Source organism: Plodia interpunctella, chromosome 12, assembly GCF_027563975.2.
Source record: "Plodia interpunctella isolate USDA-ARS_2022_Savannah chromosome 12, ilPloInte3.2, whole genome shotgun sequence".
Classification (NCBI taxonomy): Eukaryota; Metazoa; Arthropoda; class Insecta; order Lepidoptera; family Pyralidae; genus Plodia; species Plodia interpunctella.
Genome location: NC_071305.1, coordinates 2,714,215 through 2,738,655, shown reverse-complemented (window position 1 = coordinate 2,738,655; position 24,441 = coordinate 2,714,215). Strand labels below are relative to the sequence as shown.

Sequence of the window (24,441 nt, the reverse complement as noted above, 5' to 3'; positions counted from 1 at the left end):
ATGAAAGAGAAACTTAGCTACAGTTTAGTCGTCTACTCAAAAGTGAAATTTATCAGGTAGCTATAGCTATATATTCCTTACGATGATGGTTTCCTTTGCCGAAAGCAAGTGGTCTATAAAAACTATGTCAGATGGATGTCTAGTCTAGTTACTTGACCATCATTTTAGCTTAAAATTTTTCGACTCTCGTCTTTGTCTACCCCATAAGGAATAAGATGTGATACTATTTTTATCACAATTCTTTATCTTCAATCCCAGGCCTCATTATTGCGTTTGGATCCGTAATCCCCCGTTACATTGCATGTAACAACGAGCGTAGCAGCTTAGAAATAAGACCTGGCTCTTAGGTGAAATACATCTGTAATTGACGTTAAAATTTCTAGACGTAGGTCTACTGCCGACTTCCAGCGCCAAGCGCAGGTATTGCAGCAAACGTCTACCGATGAAGAAGGTATCCAGCTATGTAGCCAGGATATGAACAAGACCCCTCCAGGGGCTCCTAAGGCAGATTACCTAACTGTGTGTTACGCCCGTCCTTAGTAACCGTATAATGCCACATAAGAGGGAAATTAGGGCGCCTTCATTGGACGGATAATTTTGTCAGAGGACCGAGGGCTTACAAAGGTTGAATTACAGGCTTATGTGACGCCCGTACTAATTCGGCACTTTAAAATATTTGGGAAATAATTGTTATAGATTACTGGTACTTTGTATTTTGAAGATTTACATAGAAAATATTATAATGGGCTGGCAATCTGTTATGAAAAGAAAATGTTCATTATAAAAAAAAAAACATGGTTTGTATGTCGTACTTCTTCATATTTTCCCAAAATTAATTGACTTTTTGAAAAAAATGAAATTTAGAAAATATTGAGTGAAAATGAATCTAATCTAAAACTATTCAAATCAAAAATAAAATACATAATGTTTCGCGATCTCTAAATTTAATGAGGATTTCTTAACATGAAACCGGCTCCGTGTTTTCACTCTATTAAAAAAAAAGCTGAAGTCCTCAGAACCTCTTTCGAGAACCGTGCGCTTAAGAAGATGTTACGTTTATTTCCAAATTTGCAATTTCCATACAAAACGGCTCATTTTTAGCTAACAGCGATCGACAAAGAATATTACCTATACTAACGACACCAGATGTCGGTTCAATAAACCCACTGCCTTATAAAATTACACGGATCATGTTGAAACTAGAATCGAAAAAGTGGGACAAGTCCCTACTTGTCCCACTTTTTAATTAGGTACATACAAAAAAAAACTCCATTATTTCCTCTAATTTTGTGATCTCAATTTCACATAAAGCATCAGAATCAATAATAACTAATAACTAAATTGCTTCACGTATTTTCACATAATATAATCGATGACTATAAGTTCAAAATGAAGAAATTTTCTAGACCAAATCCCCTTTCAGTTACAGAAATGACAGATATTGATTCTGAAACAACTGAAAATCAAGTCTTTTCCCCAAATTCTAAGTTCGCGTGCGAACCCTTCTTAAATTACCTTATTCATTTAACGGCAACACCCTGTAGCAGATGTGAATTTATTTGATTTTTCAACCCACCCCATAATCGTGGCGTGATGGTGTGATTTACAAAATTTAGGGGAATTGGACTTCTTACTGTTCAGTACTTCAGTTCATATTGCATTATTACATTTTGTTTGCCTTCTTTATTTCGTTTACAAATAAAACTTAATTAACAATTCAAGAAACCCCGACTCAGAAGTTGCTGGCATCATCTATTAGAAAAGACCTGACGGTTTCCAAACGGCTGAACTGTCCAACCAATCATAACTAAGAACACTCTCGATGAAATTCTTTTTCATATAAAAAATAATAAATTAAAATCGGTTAAACGTTTGGCTACTACGATGCCACCGACCGATAGACATACAGATATACACGAAGTACTCACTAAATCTATGGTTATTGCACAAGGACATCATAGATAACCAAAGGGCATCAGAATAGTGAATCTTATCGGTTTTTAACGCTCTTGACAAAGTAAGAATAGATCTGACGGCGTTTTTTTTTAGTTGACTATAGTCCAGTCTGGTCAAATACAAGTATGCTATTTATTTACCCTGTTATTCATGAAAAAGCTAATGGATACTTTTTTATCTCGCTGTGTCAATGCCATATAGTGTGACTGTGTTTTGCCTGCCTGTCTGTCGTGAATCCTCTTTGGGAGTGCTCTTGTTGCCTATCAGTTATCAGGGCGTTTTATCCATTAGTCGCTGTACGATATCAACGAGAGTATAAAGAGTGGTCGTATTCTAGGGCGGGAACTACAAGCTGCAAATGAAAATGAAATCAAATGATAAATGCCAACTCTAATATTAATATTAGCATGAAAATTTCCAAATATCTAATCGGTTCCTTCAAATTCTGACAGAATATTTATTTGATTCATATCGTTACTTATTATCGGACCAACTCCTATATTCCTCACCAACCCTCACGCCCTAAAAGCCTATACTAATAAAATAAATAAATAAATTCCTTCTCATATCCGTTTCGTGCCAAAACATTTTATTTAGTATGGCTATTTCGCGCTGGCTGGATATATTTTATGACAGTCACTCAAATCCTTAATAATATTCAATGGTTTTCAATTTCCCTTACGATATAGGATTTTGCTCTGGCAACAAATATTTGTGTAAATAATCATGTTCCTCGCGATTTATGTGGGATGTACGGGCCCAATTAGTATTGTTCGGTGTACAGATAACAGCACATGTATGTATCTACTCAAATTCATTGCAAAGGCATTGCTATCGAGGTCGCATAAAGACCCATGCCGGTTGACATCACATTTGGTTGGCTGTACAGGACTTCCGAGTTTTATCTTCTCATTAATAATAAGTATTTGTCTTGTGGACATCCTGTTCTTATAATTATGTAGGAAGTGAATATTGCGTAAGGGCCACATTGCTATGCGTTGACACGGTGAAGCTTCGTTGTACTAAAAAAAAACTGTGATTTAAAAGAAGGAAACTTAGGAACAGATACAGACGTGGCGGGCAACTCTATTTTATACTATGTAGAGATTTATTTATTTATTTATTTTTATTTTTTTAAATAAATAAATAAATAATATGTAGAGATGATAATAGAAATATTATAAAAACATATCTTTAGAATGTTGGCTATATAATCATGATACCGAATTTGCTTTCACAACAGCAGAAAAATATTCTGTACAATAAAGAAATTCTACAAACTTTGTCTATTTTTATCTTATGGATATATAGCAGGTTCTAGTCCTGTACTATAATCCGTTAAGAAGCTTGGGCTTGCAGTCTAGTGATGGTTTAAAATAAAATATTTTTCGTAATCGTATTCCTCGTGGCTACTTTTTTGCTTTTCGGGGAAAACCTAATAAGACTTTTATTAGAGAATCTCCAAAATTAGCGTATTTTTAATATTCCCCAAGTGTTTTGTAAGACTGGCGTATAGTTAATTGAATGAACCCGGCTCTTTACCGAGATAATTTGATTACAAAAATTCCGAATAGAAGTTGACGTTTCAGCGGGGCACCACCAATGTTTTCAAAATGAAAATTTTAATATCGTGAAAATTAGCTGGCGTCTACTTTTTTGCGCAATTTATATTTGTTGTAATTAACTCGAAATTATTGTTACAACTTTGTCTTTGTAATTTACACGAAAACGTAAAAATGAATGTCCGATTGCATTTTTTTATATTTAAGTGTATTTTAAATTCACGTGACTCACGCGAATAGGATTCCGTTTCAATATCATATTTAAACTAGGGGCCCGTCCTGGTCTTGGTTAAAATTATTACAGGAACTACCTACACTACCCATTAAAAAAACCTCATTAAAGTCTGTTGCGTAGTGTTAAAGATCTAAGCATACATAGGGCATATTTTATACAATGTTATTTATACATTATTATTATATATAAGTTACTACAAAATAGTAATATACTCTTTTTTGTATCACAATAGGTATTCTTAAAAATATATATTTCTATTTCTAATGCCGGCTACACACTAGCCAAATTCAGATAGATGCCGACGCGAAGGCATGAACATTGCGTACGATGAAAAACCAACAATTTATGCCGAATCCGCCAAAGCTTGGCGAACTGTTTGCCGATACTGCAAACAGCCGGAATGATATTTGCCATCTAGTGATTTTACAAAACATCATTAGATAAGTACGACTGTAATAAATAAGAAGCATGCTTTTTCACCAAATTGATGCTGTCGTTAGTCGAGTCTGTTATTTTAATACCAGCACCCTCCGTTAGATGGCGCTTGAACATTTTTGTTCTTTCAGTCACTGTCTCTTTTTGTACGCTAACCTTCTTGCAGAATCCGGGGTTGGGGAAATAAATAAAATTTTTTGAGAATTCGGCTGTGATTTGACAACGACTTTGACATTAGTCCTCCTTGAGAATGCTGTTGTTCGTCCTGATGTTTATCTATCTGTATAAAATTTTGAAAGTTAAATTTCAGCTACTTTTGGTTGTCCTACATAAATTTCCTCATCCCTTCAGTTTCCATGGCAATGCATTATTATGATAAGTATTATCTGATGGTTAACCCAGGATCGGGTCTCGACGAGAGATCTTTCTTAACGGTTTACAAAATAAAAAATATTGTTGCAATTTTTTTTTGTCATGTTTCCACTCCGTCTTTTATGTGATTTATAAATTGCATTATAATCATACATGCATATACTTTTTGAGTTTCCTTACCTACTTTTTATTATCAATAATCGATTACATTATTATTAATCGATTATTTATGAATTTAATCGAAATAAACACCTTTTCCGGCGAGTTTACATTGTTAACCAGGAATACAACAATAGTTTTTCTTGATTGCGCTCTATTTGCTCCAAGAAAAATATTCTCGTATTGTTCAATAACCCCAATTTTAACAATACGAGAATATTTTTATATTCTCGTATTGTTAAAATTGGGGTTATTGTTTTACAATGCAAACAAATAAAAATATGTAATAACTGTATGATAATAATATATGTATGATAATTATAAACTGAAACCCACAACTTGGCATAGCTTTGATTTGAATGACTACTTTAATGCTTATGGATTTAGGAATGAGATATGAGATGCACTAAGATCGTAAATAAAAAGCAGTACACGAGTTAGGTACTTAGTTATATTCTTAAAGCGTTTAATTTATTTTAATGACTGTCAAAGGATCTAACTTACATTATCAATTTTAAATCTAATTTTATTTATAACAGAATATTAACTTTAACTTACAGGAAAGAGCTAAGACTTAGCATTAATAATATCGAAGATAGAGTTACACAGCCAGCATTACTTGGTGAATTATTTGATTTTTGTTCATTGTCAATGTCTTCATGATAACTTCTACGAGCATTTAGCTTCTCAGGTTTAGCTTCATCAGAAGCCATATCATGGTCATCATAGTTTTTGTCTATGGGCTTAGCAGACACCGTTGCTAATTTACTAGTAGTTGGAATAATTTTCTTCTCATTTCTTTCTGTGACTTTATTCAATTCCGTTCTGGAATCAGTAGTTGTAACAGTTTTTGGCACTATGGTCGTTTCTGATGGAAACAAATCTAACATCCCCTGATTTCTTATTATAGCCTTGCTAGTTACTGGTGTAGACGCAGTGGTATATGAAGACGTAGGGCTAGACTGTTCTTTGACAACTTTGTTATCGCTTGTAACATAAGTTGGGCCCGGCAGGACTATATTGCCTGAACAATTAAGTAAAAATCTTATGTCTGTATAAAACAATGTGCCATTCAGTTGGGAGTCATCGTAATATTCGTAGTCATGCTGATTTTGTGGTTCCGATTCTTGGAGTTCCTCGTTCTGCGCCACTTCTGATACTCTCATCCAAGTTTCACGGAGCGCGTCACTCGGGTAACACTTGAAGTTTTCTATACTAGTCTTCAGCACGGTGCTACGGGTTTTGTTGATAAGCGTCAAAAACCAGTCGAGATTGCAGTCGCATGGAAACTTGTTACCTGTAAGTACAGAAAAAAAAATTGTAATAAACAAATATACATCATGTGAACAGAATGTTTATCAATAGTTTTTTGATAGATTAAAATTATAAGTAGAACCATGATTCTTCAATAACTTGTTTATTATTTCTTGGTACACACAACAGTATACAACTTAAATTATTATAATAGTAAGTCGGTACCTACACAGTATGTTTGCCATGATTGGTACGTCAATGCAACTTTAACACTTTCTTATATTTATTTAGTTGATATGTAATTATTTTGATGTACACAAACAAGCCTATGTTATAATAGATTGTTTTCATAAATAATGTGGATATTATGATGTCCACATTGCTGAAAGTTCCGCAACCGTATCATCTAATTAGGGAATATGTTAGAAGAATTTGTAACCGGAGAGCTTGTATGAAGAGAGTGATGAGTAGAGAGGAAGCGAGTGAGATTTGTCGGGTTCGTGGTAAGTGGATATTCCTAGTCTCTCTTTACCTGTAAAATCATGTATGCATTGTGTAAGTATATAAAGATGACAAGTAAATACCTTCAAAATCGAAGAAACTGCCGACAGTGTGCAAATTGTTGATAATCGGCGTCATTGATTCAGCTTTAATTTTAACTAACTGGTTATCCCTCAAACTCAGTGATCTTAAATTATTTAGTCCTTCAAAAATCTGTGCATTGTCAAAATCTTTTAGCTTATTTCTAGCTAGAGTCAGAGATGTTAATTGGGTAGCACCATTAAATGCTTTCTCATCTAACATTTGTATGTGATTTCCATCCAAGCTCAGTGACTGTAGCTGCACAAGATGAACAAAGGTTTTAGCCCCAATAACTTCCAAATTATTATTACTCAGAACTAATCTGTCTAATTTTCTCAACCCGTGAAATGTTTCACTGTTCAAACTAAATAATTCATTCTTATCAATCTCCAATTCTTTCAAATTGTTCAAATGCGTAAATGCTCGATCATGAATAATAGCTATTTTATTCGACGTTAGATATAGTTGTTTTAGTGATGGCAAATCTACAAATACGTCTCTGTTTATTTCTTCTATACCATTGTTATCCAAACTAATAGTATGCGTGGCTTTATGATGAGCGAACGCATATTTCTGAAGGGTTTTGATGTTGCTATCTCTTACTATAATTTCTTCTAGTTGAGTCAAGTTTGCGAAAGCAAACGGTGGAATGTCTTCAATGTTTCCGTACGTTATAATTAATTTGGTCAGTGCTTTGGTATATTGTATAGCATCAGTTGGTATGTAACTTAGTGAAATTCCTTTAGTGTTAGTTAGAGTGAGTTTAGTAACGTTTTCAATCACGACGAACTCGTCCCAACTGGGATCATTCATTTCAACATTCTTCGTGGTTAGAGAGCATTCAGCTACTTTGACCTGTTCAGAATGACTGCTGTATTTTTTGCAGTAACAACGTATTTTATTGTTGCTGTCGGACAGTGGATCACATAAAGATGTGGCGATGTCCCGTTTGTTATGGTCGTATAAGTTTGATTCTGCTAGCGCCCACGTCGCGATTACGATGGTTAGTATTTTCCACATATTGTGTTTTGCGTGATACCTGAAAAAGAAAATTACAGAGCTTAATACAAATCAGTTTCCAAAGGAAATATCTTGAAACGTAATAAAAGATAGGTATAGAAAACATCAATAGATGTGTCGAATGGTGAAAAGAATTTTAGTAAATTCGAGATGTATAAGAAATTTTTGAATGCGTAAATTTCATCTAAACGTGTCAATGGAAGCATTCACAGCCATTCAATGATCTCAATAAATAATTGTTGTCAATATAGCGTCGACAAATCTTATTTTTTTGCATATGGCGTGGTCAGTGGTTTGGCCAAGGTAAACTGCTCACTTACAAAGATACAACATCTAAATAAGTATTATCTGCTTATAACTTAATAAGGTAGTGTCCTTATTAATTATGTTTTATAGCGTCCACAAACTTATTTTTCTATGCTGTTTCGTAATTGAGTTTTTTATTAGCCCTCTATAATTACACAGCTAAATAATAAATAAATAAATATATTAGGACAAATTACACAGATTGAGCTAGCCCCAAAGTAAGTTCTAGACTTGTGTTATGGGATAATAACTCAACGATACTATATTTTATAATATATATTTATCTGTAGATAAACATCCAATACCCGAGCCAATCAGAAAAATATCATTTTCCATCATGACCCGACCGGGGATCGAACCCGGGACCTCTCGGTTCAGAGGCAAGCACTTTACCACTGCGCCACCCGGGGTCGAATGGGTAATGGCATCCGTTTCATTTTACAACAAATATCTGTCAGTACAGCATATCCAGGAAACGAATGTTATCATCCCACCATCTCTTTTGTGGTCTTCGCCTAATCCCCTCTGATAACATCCACAGAGTAGCTGGTCGGATCCATCTCTTTCTATTGGAAACGATTTCCATAAAATAGTCGAGCGATCTTGTTTCCCACCCACTTTACTATTTTTCTTTTCCAAGATTTTTTTATAGCAAAAAGTTGCCTAGAAGAACATTCTCAAAGCATTAAGTTGCTTTTTTTAAATTCCATTAAAAGATTCTGAATTGTAACAGATTTATTTCATACTTCTAGCAACTCTACTAGACATCGCTTCACAACTAGATATCATTGCTTTTAGTTAGTATCTTAACTCTAAAATCGAATAACAGTATATATAACCTATTTAACAAGCCTCTTTTTTCAAGTTCTCCTAAACAGCAAAACAATAAAAGGTGCAAGTCTAAATGAACGCTAACGAAACCCGCTCCCCTGAATCGTGATTCAGAACTGCACTTAAGTGAAGCAATTGCGCCATTTTTAAGCTGTTCACACCTTGTTACTGTAATTACTTTTTTTTAGAAACAGTCTAACAAACATACTGGCTATTTTTTATATTTTTTTATGTGTTTTAGTGGCCAGTACTTCTCTAAATGCGTAAGTACTTTTGGCGGAAAAAAGTTACTTTAAGTGTAGTTCTGCAATTCGAAGTAGAAAACAAAATATAAGATATAAATATAATATAGCAATCTCCGAAAACTTGTGTCGACTTTTCAATATATCCATCAGGGGGCTTACTATCATCTCTTAACGCGATCCACTTTAGGACCTGAACTGATCTGCATCGCAAATTCATACCAACGACTTCATTTTTTGTATGAATGCAATTCATTTTAAGTTCCTAAACTGAACTGAGTTGCATTGGAATCGTTCTGTAAAAGTTGATGGTAGGTATCGTTTTACATCGATTCATATCGAATTTGTCATATCGATTCATATCGAATTAACAATTCCTAATCTTGCAGGTTGTTGATCTTGTTTTAGATTATGTAAGTTTTATGACGATAATGCCAGTGCAGCACCGAACCGCTGGAGCTAATAACATTGTGATGTCAAAATTGCTTTAGCTACTAATATGCTGAAATTGCCAATAACTAACTTATTGTGATCATATTGGTATTTCATATTAGCAATATATAAATAACCCGCCTATCAAGAACTTATTATACTAGGTTCTCTATATATTTTGTTAATATTATATTGATAAAAGCCCAAACTACGAGTATAATAACCGAAACCGTACATTCGCTCGGAAACTATGAATATTTGTGGACTAAATCATACAATATTAGGGAAAAATTAATCACAAATTTCCGTCAACCGCGCGAAATTCCAAGGTAAACAACTTTAAGCTAATGTAATTTTACAATATTTGACATTGATAGAAAGAGACAAAACATAGCTACATTTTCTAAAAGTATTATCTTTTTTTAATAATAAGAGGGTATAAAATTTTGTAGTCTAAAATCTACAATATTGAGCTTTATTTATCTAAAATTTTCGACAACCACGAAATTCTAAGGTATTGCTAAAGTATGTTATTCATGTTTATATTTATTTAACCTTTCAATAAAATAAGTAAAAGCTTTCCTGATTTGATAATTGTATCACGATTCAAAACACAAAGGAAACAATTCCTTTCATCATTCCGAAAAATTAATTTGCTTTTTGTTACCTTTTTGACCTATTGTTTAAAGTGAGTTATCTGTTTGATTCATATTTAAAGGAAAATGGTTTGGAAGAAAAATACAGGAAAATAACGGTGCATGTTCCGGAAATGGTCTAAATTATATACTTATTCATGAAATGGACTGTACGGGAAGCACTGGACTGTAGTTATACCTTTCTCTCTCTCATCTGAGCGTTTCCCTCGCTTTTTTTCGCAGTGAGAGCTCAGGGTCCAGGACCCGCTTTCCTACTTTTTTTTCGTTTTTTTTTTCTTTTGTTTTTGGCATCATATTACTTTGGGGGTCAATGTGATATGATGATAATTTTTGAGAAAATAATAATTTTTAAATACCTCAATCTAGCGATGCTTTCCGTAATTATAATTGTATCTTATTCCAATCGCATTAGCAATATTTTAGTACCCCCGTTATATAGGTACAAATTATTTCAATATACAGTACAGACAAGTGACAATATTTACGTCCTTACTCACGTACAGCTATTTGTAAGAAAAAAATTACAAGAATATTTGAGTGTGTGCTACACGCGGTAGCTTCTCGTAATAGTCATGTCAGATGTCAAGTCATGTCGTGTCCGACTTGAACCAAATCTAACAGCAGTATTAGTAATTAATACACTCGAAGAGAAGTTATTGTTAGGTAGCATTACAATTCAGAGTGGCATTTACACTAGTGAAAACCGTCAGTCCATTACAGCCGCTCGTTCATCCGATAAGGAAGACTTACGGAGCAGATTAACTTTGAGCCCGTGATATCTTAGGTGAAGCTGAGTTTCTCACAGGGGATTATTTTGGATCGTCAAATGCCGGTGCAGACCTAATACGTAACCGTGCGCGTTTAATACCGGCTCCATCTATCGCCAAACAGTTTGATGTTATCGACGTAGATTGTTGGTTTTTCCTTGCGGTAGAAAAAAGTCTACAAGCTGCGCAATGTAAGATGGATTATGACAATGCGAAGGATTTTGCATTTGGTCTGCTCTGGCCTTAAATTTGACTTGACGATATGATATTCTTCTTCTTCTTTTGCGTCAAAATGTTGTGGTGTATTGGATTGTTAAGTGATGAAAAATTTGGTGACGTTAATTAATAGATACACAATTTCACGAATGTTGCAAAGTGGCGATGATCCAGGAGCTAAGGCGCCTGGCTGTGTTTGAATGGTCTTAGGTTTGAATCCAACTCGTGCGTGCTAAATGGGTTTGTACACCAATATGACTCAAATGTCTACCTATAGTAGTTTTCATAAAGTATCACTTGCTTCAAGCAATGAAAACTTCGACTGTGATAAAATCTTGAAATTGAACTTTTGCCGGTGACTGTACCCTATTAAAAAAAAACATAAACTTGTCCATAGTCAAAAGAATCCAGGGTTGACATAGACATCTAATCCTATAATAGAGCGAGACAGTATTATGGCTATTTTTAAAAGTCGCTGCGATGGATTTAAGTTTATTTCGTTTTAGATATTTTGTTTTTACTGTTCAGTTCAGATTAGGAATAATAGTGTATTTATAAAAATACCTAAAAGAAGTTGAATATTAGTAGTCAGTTGATGGGATGCTGTGAAAACATTACATTCCTTTTAGAGCATCATTAAAAATCTTTTCTTTTTAACAGCACTCAGTGACAAACACAATGTGTATACTTTTAGACTATGTACCTGAATCTACTTACAACTATGTTATTTAAAACAACACAGATATTTAAAACATCTTATATTTTATATATAAAATACATTATATTTTATAGCCTTTTGGTGCGATAGGGTCCACAGCATTAGTTTTTCCATGAACGTTATTAATATAATAATTTAAGGATTTTGGATCTCGTTACGAAATGCTAGACTCGACACAATAAGCAAAGTTAAACGCAACTTAGAGTATGCCATGAAAATATGCCTGTCTAACTTCTGAATTGTTATACAAATATTACAGTAAAAATATTAAAATAAGCTTTTGATTGTAATACAAATTACAATCAAATTACATTTCGTCTATTTTAATAGCGTTATATTGTTTAAATCTGTAGATATTAAAAATAAACTAGTAGATGCCTGCCCGTGGTTTCATCCGTCTATCGTCGGTAACGCAACGTTATATAGCAATGTGGTTTCGATCTAACCTAAACAAAACATCACCAATTTATTCTTAGTTGTTTCTGGTAATTCAATAATTTTGTTCTAGAATGTTTTGGTGTGCAAAATTTGATCACGTATAAATAAATATATTAGGACAAATCACACAGATTGAGCTAGCCCCAAAGTAAGTTCTAGACTTGTGTTATGGGATTCTAAATCAACGATACTATATTTTATAACACATACATATATAGATAAACATCCAAAACCCAAGCCAATCAGAAAAAGATCATTTTCCATCATGACCCGACCGGAGATCGAACCCGGGACCTCTCGGTTCAGAGGCGAGCACTTTACCACTTCGCCACCGAGGTCGTCCTATATTTTTACTCTAGATAATTCCACATTTTATTGCCATTATACAGATTTCAAAATGTATTCGTCATAAATACACTTATTACAATATACTATATATTTATTGAAATAAGTAGTTAAAAACTATTTATTTGGAAATACCGTTACCAAAATACCGAATAATTTATTATGAACTGCACTGATCATCCCAAATGCGTAATTTTATATGTGTGTGTGTGTGTGATGTTTGTTAATCAATCACGCGAATTCTACTTGTAATGAGTTTCGATGAAAATTGGCGCAAGGTTAGAATATTACCTGTGATACGTCATGTGATGTGTGCACCTAAGGTGCCTTTTATTCCGTAATTTCGGCGGGGTCAAAGTTACAGAACGCAAACATTTTAAAATAACAATTTATGAGACACTAGCTGCGTCCCGGAGCTTTGCTGCTGTGGTAATTTCGGGATAAAAAGTAGCCTATGTGTTATTCCAGGCTATATTCTACTCGTGTACCAAATTTCATAACAATCCGTCCAGTAAATTTGGCGTGAAAGAGTAACACACATACACATACATCCCCACAAACATTTTTAATATTAGTAGCTAGGTTGTTTTAAAAATAGAAAACGAGACAGGATATGGCCAAAAAAATGTTTAAACAGATCACAAAGCAGCTCATTATTTAACATAAACATTCACAACGAACTATTACCAAGAACCATGACGTCATATAATATAACTGGAATGAATCGATATTATTTATTACCCGTTTCAACTATCAAAGTTTTTTGAAATTCGGATATATTAAATTGAAATCTGTATTTTTTAAAATTCAATTATTTATCCGTGTAATTCATGATAATTATTGTTGAGAGGTGTGTTGCATTTACAGCGCACGCTTAACTTTTTGAGTTTCTAGATTGCAATTTACCGTAATAATTTCAGACTAATAATTTTATTTTAAAAAGCCTATACATATTTTAAAGTTAAAGCTATGATTAAAAGAGTTTAATATAGTTTAGTTCATAGTTTAGTTGACGACCTCGGTGGCGCAGTGGTAAAATGCTTGCCTCTGAACCGAGAGGTCCCGGGTTCGATCGCCGGTCGGGTCATGATGAAAATTATCGTTTTCTGATTGGCCCGGGTTTTGGATATATATTTGTTATGTATTTGTTATAAAATTTAGTATCGTTGAGTTAGTATTCTATAACACAAGTCTCGAACTTACTTTGGAGCTAACTCAGTCTGTGTGATTTGTCCGGTATGTAATTATTTATTTATTAATATGCCGTTGACTGTACTCATAATAGCACTCCACTCCAAATAAGATGTTTTCTTTATAATGCTGTCAGATAAAAATCACTAATGTGTCTTCAATAATGCATATGATAAGTAATTCCACCTACGGCTACTAAATATGATGTCATAGTATTGTATTGCCAAGATTACGATCCTTTTGTAAGAAATAGTGGGCTCACGAGTACATTTGTAAAATAAATACGGCCGTTTATAAAGTACAAGCATGTCAACCACTAAAATATCTGTGCGATGCATTGATATTTTTAATTCTTTTAAAATTTACGCCATTTAAATAAGTGACGCGAATTCCTATGATGCTTCTACCGAACCCGTGGCTCACTTACCCACCACGTACATACTGAAGAACCTGTATAACTCCATTAATGTATCAGATCCTCATAAATATAGCTGAGTCGAACCTAGGTAATTTCCAAACAACATCATGGCAACACACGTCGGTCGACGTTGACATGAGCCAACATTAGCCATTAGCCAGTTCAGTGTGCAAAACCACGCATTTGATTCCTATAGATTTCCATTTTATTTGGAGTGTCCGAATTGTGGCGCCACCAATCTCGATTTTACGCTGAAATCAAACAGATGACGCCGACGTGTATATTACACATTGTGTAGCTTGTATGAAAGCTTTTATTCACCTCAAGGAAAAACCATCAATATACTACACACGTATGTCGAATTTACCCACGAATCTGCCAAAGTTTGGCGAACTGTGTGTATCTTCTTCATAGTCGTATCCCTCATGGCTGAGGCTCGGGGTTATTACGTGGAATGAAACACACGCAACAACTTTCTTGGCATTATTAATGGAGTGGTTTGCCATTGCCTTCGCCATTTCACACACAATTTAATAAGAATCAACCACCTAAACAAACAACTGTGTGTAAAGCCGGCATTAAAAATATAGCGCACATTATTCACGCTAATGTTGTAAAACAGATCTTAACAACAAAACTGTATTAACGAGCGTCATGTGGCCGACTTTTATTTTATAATTTCTTTCTATAAATTACTTCGTAAACATCATGACTAATCGCGTGACGGTGTTCTCTAATTAATTTGGGAATAGAAGATACTGTTTATTTGTAACGATTATAGAACTATTAGTTTGTGAAATAGCGTTGGATTTTAAAAGTGTTCGTAGACTTGTGCTGTTCTACGAAAACTACTATGTTACATACATGAATCAGATTGGACAAACTCATGTGGCACAAGTAGGATTCGAACCTGGGACCTTTTGTTCAATCATCGTCATATCATAGCAGGTGCTCCTCAAAAAATATACTCAGAAAATGTAGGTAAGTATCTAAATAAATGAACACGCCGACCCAACTCTGACACATCAATTTTTACGAGACCCAGGTTCCACTCAGATCCATTCAATTTCCGATTTTGATTGATTAATTATGGATAAAAATTGCGATAAACAGATTCCTGTTAGTACAATTTTATACTTGTTTTTTGCTGACGTCCAAAGTGAGAAGTAGTAAAGTGTTATGTTGACTAACAATACTGACATGTTTTAAATTGATCAAACTGTCGTCGTTCCATTGGATATATCGATTGTTGCTGGAACTATTTCTTATGATTTCAGCAATGAAGTTATATAAAACACTAGCGGCCAGCCCCGGTTTCGCTCGGATAAAACAGAATAAAAAAGTAGCCTATGTCACTCCTAAAGGTTTCGTCTATCTCTGTACCAAATTTCATTCAAATTGGGCCAGTAGTTCTTGAGTTTATTCATTCCAAACAAAAATACAAATCTTTTCTCTTTATAATATTAGTATAGGAGGGTGGTTTTCAGAGCGTTTCGACTGCTGAATATTTTTCACATATATGCCAGTAGTTTGTACCTTTGGTTAAATATATTTAATAAATTAAAGGAATGGAAAGTAATTTAAATCATAAGATTTACTTATTTATTTAGTATTAGTATAAACTAATACTAACCAAAATACATTTGACACAAAATACTTTTCACATATTCCATGACTGTATAAATTGCATCTGCATCTGTCTTGATTCATAGATGCAGCGCCATAAAGTGCTATAGGTACCATTAAAATAGGTACATGGTAACTACTGACATAAGAATCATCATCTTTTCCACTTACTATTTAATAACCATTTTAAACAGAATATAATAAATGATTTGCCAATATATAAAAATGTAAATTTTCATATTAAATAAACTCATTTTAATACGAAATAATCCCCCGCTCAACAACACAAGGCGTACCTATATTGATGATGGTAATTATAAACCTTATATACCTACATCATTACCATGTATATGCGCATGCATTATTCAGTTACCTAAAAAAAAGTATATTTTACATAGTGCAATCAATTTGGTATGTGTAATGTGATATTATTATCGTATCAACTATCTGAATGTCAATTATTTTGAATATTGTTAAAACTTCAAGCATTTGAGTCAAGTTGTTTTTACTCGACTGTCGTATGTATACGGACAGCAACTTGTGAGTCAGTAGTTGTAATAATAAACCTTATGAATATAATAACAAATAATCAAATTCATGTGAGTCAGTGATGTGATATAAAGACGGAACTATTTCAAATAAAACACTTATAACGAATAAAATTAATGAGTTAACAATAATGGTAACGCTAGAAGATTTAAGATGTGCTGTCGAAAATCGAATGAAACAAGAAATTCCTAAACCACCAGGAGATTTAGATCCAGTTGACTTGGAATTGGAAAAAGACGAAAAATATTTAAAAAGAATACTCGTTCACGTTGATGGAGATATAAAAAAGCCACGAATATGCTTAGGAATATCATGGTTTGGCGGAAAACGGTTGAAGCCAGGAAAATTATTGAGAGCAATATACGAATGGACTATGTAAAAGAAGGAATACTTTTCCCAAGAGGCAGGGACATAGATGGTAGATTACTTTTTATAGTATACAATAAATTGTACGATAAAGATCAAAAGGATTATGAAAAAATAAAAAGAGTGATATTATACTGGCTGAAAAAAATCGATAGAGAGGAAGAAGGCGATAAGAAAATTACTTTATTTTTCGACATGGATGGTTGTGGTATAGGAAATGTGGATATGGAACTTATCAAGTTTTTGGTAAGTATGTTCCGATTTATATTATCCAGATTTTATTAATTATATTATTGTTTTCGAAATGCCTTGGATATTGAATGCAGTCTTCACAGTTGCTAAAGCGTTAATGCCAGCGAAAGGGGCAAAGAAATTGAAAATATGTTCAAAAGGTTCCTTAGATAGTGTGGTTTCGCCGGATAATGCATTAACATTTGAGTTTGTCCCAGAAAAATACTGTAAGAGAAAAGAAAAAAACTGTGAAGTATTTAAAAAAATTAATTAACTGCATTACCTATGAAGAAATAAGTAAAATAGTTTAAAAGAAATTTCATATTTTTAATAACAATTAATAGTGAGTTAGCAAATAATGTTATTATAAATAAATAGTATAGAATATATGTGGTTTAAGTCATGTTTACGCTACGCTGCAACCATTCGAATATTTAATTAAATCTTACCCTGTTTCTGTATAAAGTACAAAACATCAAAGACTCGAGGTTACTGAGAATGAGCAACACAAACAGACAGCGTCGATGATTCGCAGTAAATCTGATTAGAAAGTAGACAAACAGTATCAGATATCAGATTCTTGAGAAAGAAATCTGTGAAAAAGTATTTGTGAATCATTTTTCGGTCATTGGTCTAATATCTACATTCAACAAAGATTTTAGTTTTCTAAATTAATGCTAAAATGCATTCATTCTATAAAGTTATTTTTACATTTCATGAAGCATTACACTTTATAAAGTTACGAGTACTAGCGGTAGGGATTGCGTGGTTTTATTAAAGATTTCAATTTAAAAAAATACGATGTAAAAAGTTTGTTCGATCTACAAAGCTCGCGAGGTCTACAGCTCACAGAGCCACTAGTTTTAAAGGTCTAAGCATAAATTAGGAACAGACAGCGAGAAGCGACCTCTAGTTTATGATAATGGCATTGAAATAGGAATTTATTGACGTGATTAAGGCAAAGTCGAGTTTTTTTTTACAATTTGGCTGACAGTTGAAGTTAAGTCTGAATAAGTTGACAACTAAACCAATTGTTTTCTTTGCATGTAGGTAAAATCCTAAACACCTAACTCGGATTTTTTTATTTTAAACAAGACAAAAATCCTGTCACAAGACAAGTCAAAAATTCTGTCCCCTTGGAAAATTCACGGGCAAAAACTAGCTTTAATTCATGAGAAATTCAGAATAAAGCGGTTAAATATAATATTATATTAATTTTACTGCACGGACATGATTAGACACGCATTGAGTGCAAAAACTCTCTACGACGACCATAAAAGCTTGTGTTAAAAATGAAATATTTGTAAAAACATATATATTTTTCGTACATTATTATACCTAGAATGCTGAGTAAAAGGTATCAAGGGACAAATAATGCGATATCGTAATACAAAATACTATTTAAACAATAATTTCTACTATAAAATAGCCGCCGTAAACATTTTAGATAAGCTAGTGAGTACATGTTTATTGCGTTTTACACTACGTTTTATTTTATAGGTGTCATAGTTCCCCAGTGAATAGTGAATATTGCAAAACCGATATTTAACTAAAATTTTGATGTAATATTGCGTTATAAAGTAGGTGTATAACGTTGTAATATATGAGAATTATATGTTTTTTTTTTTTAATTCTTACTTAATGGTCGTTCGCACGAACGTAACTTTATATCGTGTTATGCCGGCTCCACACTATCGTTGAACTCAGAGATATGCTGATTCGAGTTCACAAACATTGCGTACTTCGTGTGAGTACTTTTATTTTCCGCAATTAAAAACCAGCAATGTATATATACCGAATCCGTCAAAGTTCGGCGAACTGGTCCGCGATAGTGTGGAGCTGGCATTAAAATTCCGCGTAGGCGAATTTCAGCTTTAATTGTTCTCAACGGGTGCGTTAGTTTAACTAGATTTTTTTAAATATGCCTCTGGATCTGAAGTACAGCCAACAGCACATTGGGCTATCCAAATCATCTTAATGCAAAGCCACTATTGTCATCACGTAAAATTTAATATAGAGTAAATTGATATGCTGACTGTACTGAAGAGCATTATATAGTTATCACTAGTAGTTATCATAAAAACTTTAATTCCATTCCCATTGTGTGTTCTGAAGTGCAACTTTACAGACCAGAGTCCCAAAGCTTCCATCAGACTTTCGACTGCAAAGCTCGTAAAATCTCAAGCTGCAGTCGTTAACTTCAAAGTTTCTTAGCGATTCGCCCAGAGAGCAACTGTCACTTAATTTGCCAACGGATGATCCCATAACTTATTTAAACACAATTGGCTGACCTATCTTTGTTTTTTTTTAAATTCCGGCTATTGCCGTACTACTCCTGTGGATGCCGTATGTACAGTCGACAGCATATCAACCTACCCAAATTAATTGCAAACTCGCCGCTGTTACCACGCCATAGACGTTCATGCAGGATAACTTTATATGCTGTTGACTGACGAGGCGACTAAAGACACAGCCTAGGCAGCTGATAGGCAACAATAGCATTCCCAAGTAGGGTTGACGTCAGACAGGCAGCCGGTTGTAAAATCACAGCCGAATCTTCAAAATTGTAAAGGTTTTTTTTACTCTGACCCCGGGGCTTCGCGGCTTCACAACCCCGAACGGAACTGGGAACATGCGGAGATGAGAGTGATTGCGGCACTCAAACAGATGACGATGCGAATAAATAAAATCTCACAAATACGTTATTTGTGAGATTTTATTTACCGCAAGGAAAACCATCAATGTATGTCGAAACTGCGCCAGTTAAGTGAACTGTTTAGCGATAACGAAGAGCCGGCATAAAGATCACTTTAGCCAGCTTGCTTGCTTGTCTGATCTGGTGTCAGAAACACACTTATCTGGATCGGTGTGGGCGCCGCTAGTATTGAATAAAATGACTTTTGAAAATTGCCGATTTTGATCACTATATATCATGGGAACGATTGGATCATTAGCAATCATTCGCCATCATCAATGTTAACAAGCAATGGTTATAATTATTCCGATATTATTCTGTACTAACGGATCTAGGAAGTTATTTTTGTCCTCTATAACAAGTCGTTAAGTATTAAGGTCAACCTAGTTAATGGAAAGGACTCTTCGCTGTGAAAACGAATATGCAGTTAACATGCATTTATTATGATGATGGACAACACTATGACGTGAACGAACATAGTTTGCAGACCTTTATGAATTCACAACAAAACGTGCTCTACTCATGTAACGGTGTAAAATGCACCGCACATTACAAGCACGATGAACTTTATGTCAAAGTAATTGTGGCGAAATTGTAGTGAATTTATGTAACTAGCGGCCCATTTCGGCATTGCTCTAGTAAAACCGAAAAATACAACAATACCTTCCACACTATTTAATCATGAAAACTTATATATATTTCCAATATTTAGTACAAACTTTGGGTCAAAACAAACATAAAAACTGAGCAGATTTACAAAAAAAAATCTAATTTTTTTAATCCCACTTGAAAAAAATGTATTTTCTATACATTTACGAGTAGAGTAATGTACTAAATTTCAACAATATCCATCTTTTTATTAAATTGAAAAAGTGTGGTGTGAAAGACCTAATAATTTTGCGTTTGAATATAATTTTTCACAGAAACATTTAGACGCTGTAAACTTTTAACAATACCGGAAGCAAACGAAACGGTAGGTTATTAGCCTGAAATAAAGGTGAATGTTTCCAAAATGGAATCTGGATGAATTTGGATCTAAACGTAAACAATCGTTTACAGATTCGCTGCCGTGAACCAGCACCTACAGACACATTTTGCGTGGGACGAGATTCTGTGCTGTGAGACTATGAGTCAATGAGGTTGAGAATAATTACAAAGTTCACAAACATTATAAAGGTAATTTCTTGACAACAGGCAAAGCTTAGATTTCGTCGATTAATAAAACCATACTAATACTACACACACACATGTGAAAGGTGTTTGTGTGTTTGTTCGTCTTTCACGTCAAAACAGAGCAACAGGTTGAGGTGATTTTTAGTGTGAGGATAGTTGGAGATTTGGAAAGTGTCATTGGCTACTTTTTGCTACGGGCAAAGCCGCGGACAATAGCTAATAAATAACCCAGGACTTTCAATGTTCTGGAAACATAACGCCTTTTTTGAATAACAGGGTATGTTTACGCTGCGCTGCTTAGAATAAAATATGGTCGATATGAAATAAAAACCAGGCTATATATTCTTAAACAGCTGCATATAATATTAAGCAAATGCAAGATGACGATGCGCTGGCCATGAAAACATTTAGCTGCATTAGCCACTGCCCAATGCGAGTTGACGAAACCGATCACATAATCCACGCACAAAATATTATATTTCAAAGTTTATTTGTTACACAAATGAAAAAAAAAACCCCGACTTTCAATATTCATTTCGCTACAACTTTTGAACGGCTGAATCGATTTTGATCAAAAATATCTAAGAACCAACGCATAAAAATTAGCTATCAAATAAAAAAAACCTCATCCAAATCAGATACACAGACAGACACATTTTTCATAGATTTTAATTGATTTATAAAAACTATGCATGAGTCCGATTAGTATACAAACTTGTATGGACAATACCAGATAGAGTGTAGAGGTTCAGCATGCCTAGATGATAATGACTAGAAAAAGTAGTATACAAACTTATGCAGCTCGAGTAGGATTTGAATCTGGAATTTTTCGATTGCAAGCAGTCTTAACCACTAGACCACAACCGTTTTAGGTATTATGTTTAAGAGAATGCCATCAGATATTTACGCCCAGCTCTCACAATAACCGAAATTGTATTCCTTGCATGTTTTATTGATAACTTGAGCGGTCCCTTTTTATGAGATCTTTATTCTATTTGACGCGTGCGCTTCAAGTTTAACATTTGAGTTGGGCCACTCATGTTCATGAGGAGAGGTGATGAAGACATCATTACATTATTTACATTACAGTATTTTAATGTAATGTTTTAAATAAAAAAGAAAAATTATTTATTTCTTATTTCTCTCTATAATCCTCGGGTGTTACCTACTTCGCTTAATTTTGCTCTTAGTCATGAATAACTCTCTGAAGCCAGCACCTACATCCGTAATATTTTTATACATAAGTCTGATGTACAGTCGACAGCAAAACAATTTACCTAATTTCATTGTAAATTCACCACTATTGTTGTAGCACAAAGATCTATCGCAGGGTAATTTGATGTTCAGTTAACTGTACAAGTACACTTTGAATAATTTCAACCCATTCAGAGAAATTTAAATAGCTTAGTTTTTCATATTATTTAGTAAGGAATGATTTATAACCAAGCTGCGCAGCTATTATGTGAGCTGTGAAAAGTAGCTCTTTCTTCGTTGAATTCATGACCTAAAAAGATACTAACGAACTTTTTACATTTGTGTAAAAAGATCCGTCTTTGTACCTTTTTATTTTATTTTATACATAAACTCGCGTACCTATGTAATAACCAATATCAAGCACGTTCACTGTGTTGCTACAGGTCTGTATATAGGTCAAGTGATGTAGTGGAACTTGATTAGAATTGCTTGTCAATCACATAGCATAGTTTGACGGGAATCCAATAACGAGATGTCTTGTGTCCAACATTATATGTTGTGTGTAATCGAGTAGGGATGCAATCCTCCAGGGTTTATTGACCCTTCTTGATCTATAGTTAGCTATAATCTATAGTTAACTGACCTGTATTGAAATACTACCCTTGTCTATAAAGCTTGTATATTAATTTCGAGATAAGCGCATGCTAATTTAGATTTTAATCGAATTCTATAGATTTTACGTAATTGACTAAAACCCATACATTTGGCTCCGATGCTTTACAGCTGTTGAAGAAACCAGGAAAATCCTCAATGAGAGAAACACACAGACCATTCAGTGCTTAGCATTAGCTTAAGTTTATATTGAAACACGATTTGCAATGGGCCAGCGTGATAACTTTTTGCCGTATTTATATATATATATATATACGCCAAAAAATAACATTAAGGCATCGAAACGACTAAAGGATATAACGCCTTAACAGCTCGTCGGCAACAACAGCATTCTCAAAAAGGGCTGACAATAAAGCGACAGGTTTTTAATTTTCAAGCGGAGTCTGTGGTTTCAGGCCTTACAGCTGAAAATAGAATAGAATGATAGTAATATAACTAGGTATTTGTTTTTTCCCATTACTAACGAATATGCAATGCAAAAGTGAATAAGAAAATTTCAACCACAAAAATGCAGATAAACCCAAACTATGTTTAAAGTTTTAGTTTTGTTTAAAACGAGAAAAGCTTTAGTTTCTGTTATTTCGCTTTGTGGCTAAACCGCAGTTTATGACTAACATACAACATTTTTATGTGGCGTATTTTTGTTTCAGCTTCGTTTCGATCCAACTTTCCTCGCAATTTTTAATTTGCCCATCTACATAATGATAATAATAATTTAAAAATATATTTATAAATATAAAATAAGTTTTTGGCTAGGCATTAAATTCTATTTTTTGTCAATTTACAGCCAGCACCAGGCAAAAAAAAAACAAATATGCACGGATTTTTATAAAAAAACAATAAAAATTCTCAAAAAATGTAATCGAAACATGATGTAAAATTCATAAAAATAAAAATACATAAACAAATCATACCTACGTGATAAAGATAAAAAAAAGATTTTTCGTCAATAACAAAGCCTTTACTTACGTTAAATCATTCACTAATTCCCAAACTTCGGCACTGAACGAAGCACGATGGAACACATTTAAACTTGACCACTCACACAAACATTTCACAGACGTGCGGCCTCCAGCGCCTACAGCGGAGCACTGAACTGGTACTGACTGAACTACGGAACCCAGTCCCCTGAAGATCCAATCCATACGCGTCCAAAACGTGCACTGTGCTTCTGTATCCCTTCTGTAAACAATTCTAAACAATCACAGTGTTACATAATTTAAAATTAGAACACCAATGATCTATTGAATGAATGTTTACAAAACTTAATGATATAATCGTCTTGATGACCAGTTCGTGCTGCTGATAATATTGTTGCTCAATAAATGACTATTAAAAAATAGAACACGCTTTATTACATAGAGAATCTTTTATAAATATTACATGCAGATAAAATGTCAATGAACCCAGATTATTAAACAAATCTGCTTTACATTTTAATAAAATTTAAGTAACATATTTTTTTTTTAGATTTTCATTTAATTTTTTTCATTTATTACATCTTTTAACCCGTTTCTCGCCAGCGCATTGGGTAATAAAATATGGCTTTTTTTAGTTTAAATGTTTGAAATGTAGTAGGCAATGGCAAAATCCATTCATAGTGTCAAGAAAGTTGTTGTGCGTGTTTCATTCCACGTAATGACCACGACCCTCAGCCATGAGGAAATAAGACTATAAAGAGAAATATGTGATAATCATCGCAATTACATTTATACACATTCTACATTACAAGTGAATACATGTCTAGCCCAAGTGGGATTGAGTTGTTAGTTTTAGTTAGTTCACAGTGAATGGTAAAAG

The 24,441-nt window shown here is 33.8% G+C and overlaps 2 protein-coding genes across 3 annotated transcripts in view; one reads left to right on the top strand and one right to left on the bottom strand.

Annotated features, from left to right (window-relative positions):
• Positions 1 to 5,156: 5,156 nt before the first annotated feature.
• Positions 5,157 to 23,803, bottom strand: LOC128674420 (connectin-like). The gene is made up of 3 exons (XM_053752932.1): positions 23,611 to 23,803; positions 6,558 to 7,594; positions 5,157 to 6,016 (listed from the first exon to the last, which is right to left on the bottom strand). Exons 1-3 carry the CDS (start codon positions 23,784 to 23,786, stop codon positions 5,274 to 5,276), a joined length of 1,956 nt encoding a protein of 651 aa, XP_053608907.1. The 5' UTR covers positions 23,787 to 23,803; the 3' UTR covers positions 5,157 to 5,273.
• LOC128674428 (uncharacterized) overlaps positions 16,269 to 24,441 on the top strand; it is a 46,591-nt gene continuing 38,418 nt past the window's right edge. For both annotated transcript variants that reach the window (XR_010370046.1, XM_064436277.1), the window contains exon 1: positions 16,269 to 16,922. Coding sequence is in view for 1 of the 2 variants with exons in the window: in XM_064436277.1 (XP_064292347.1) it covers positions 16,608 to 16,922 (315 nt within the window). In the remaining variant the exon portion in view is untranslated. The remainder of the gene's footprint in view (positions 16,923 to 24,441) is intronic.

Excerpts from the sequence above, each read along its gene's own strand:
- LOC128674420 (XM_053752932.1), bottom strand. The coding sequence starts at position 23,786 with ATGGATTGGATCTTCAGGGGACTGGGTTCCGTAGTTCAGTCAGTACCA. Across the intron at positions 7,595-23,610 it reads GAATTAGTGAATGATTTAAC|GTATCACGCAAAACACAATA; the intron begins GTAAGTAAAGGC and ends TTTCTTTTTCAG. Across the intron at positions 6,017-6,557 it reads CAGTTTCTTCGATTTTGAAG|GTAACAAGTTTCCATGCGAC; the intron begins GTATTTACTTGT and ends CTGTACTTACAG.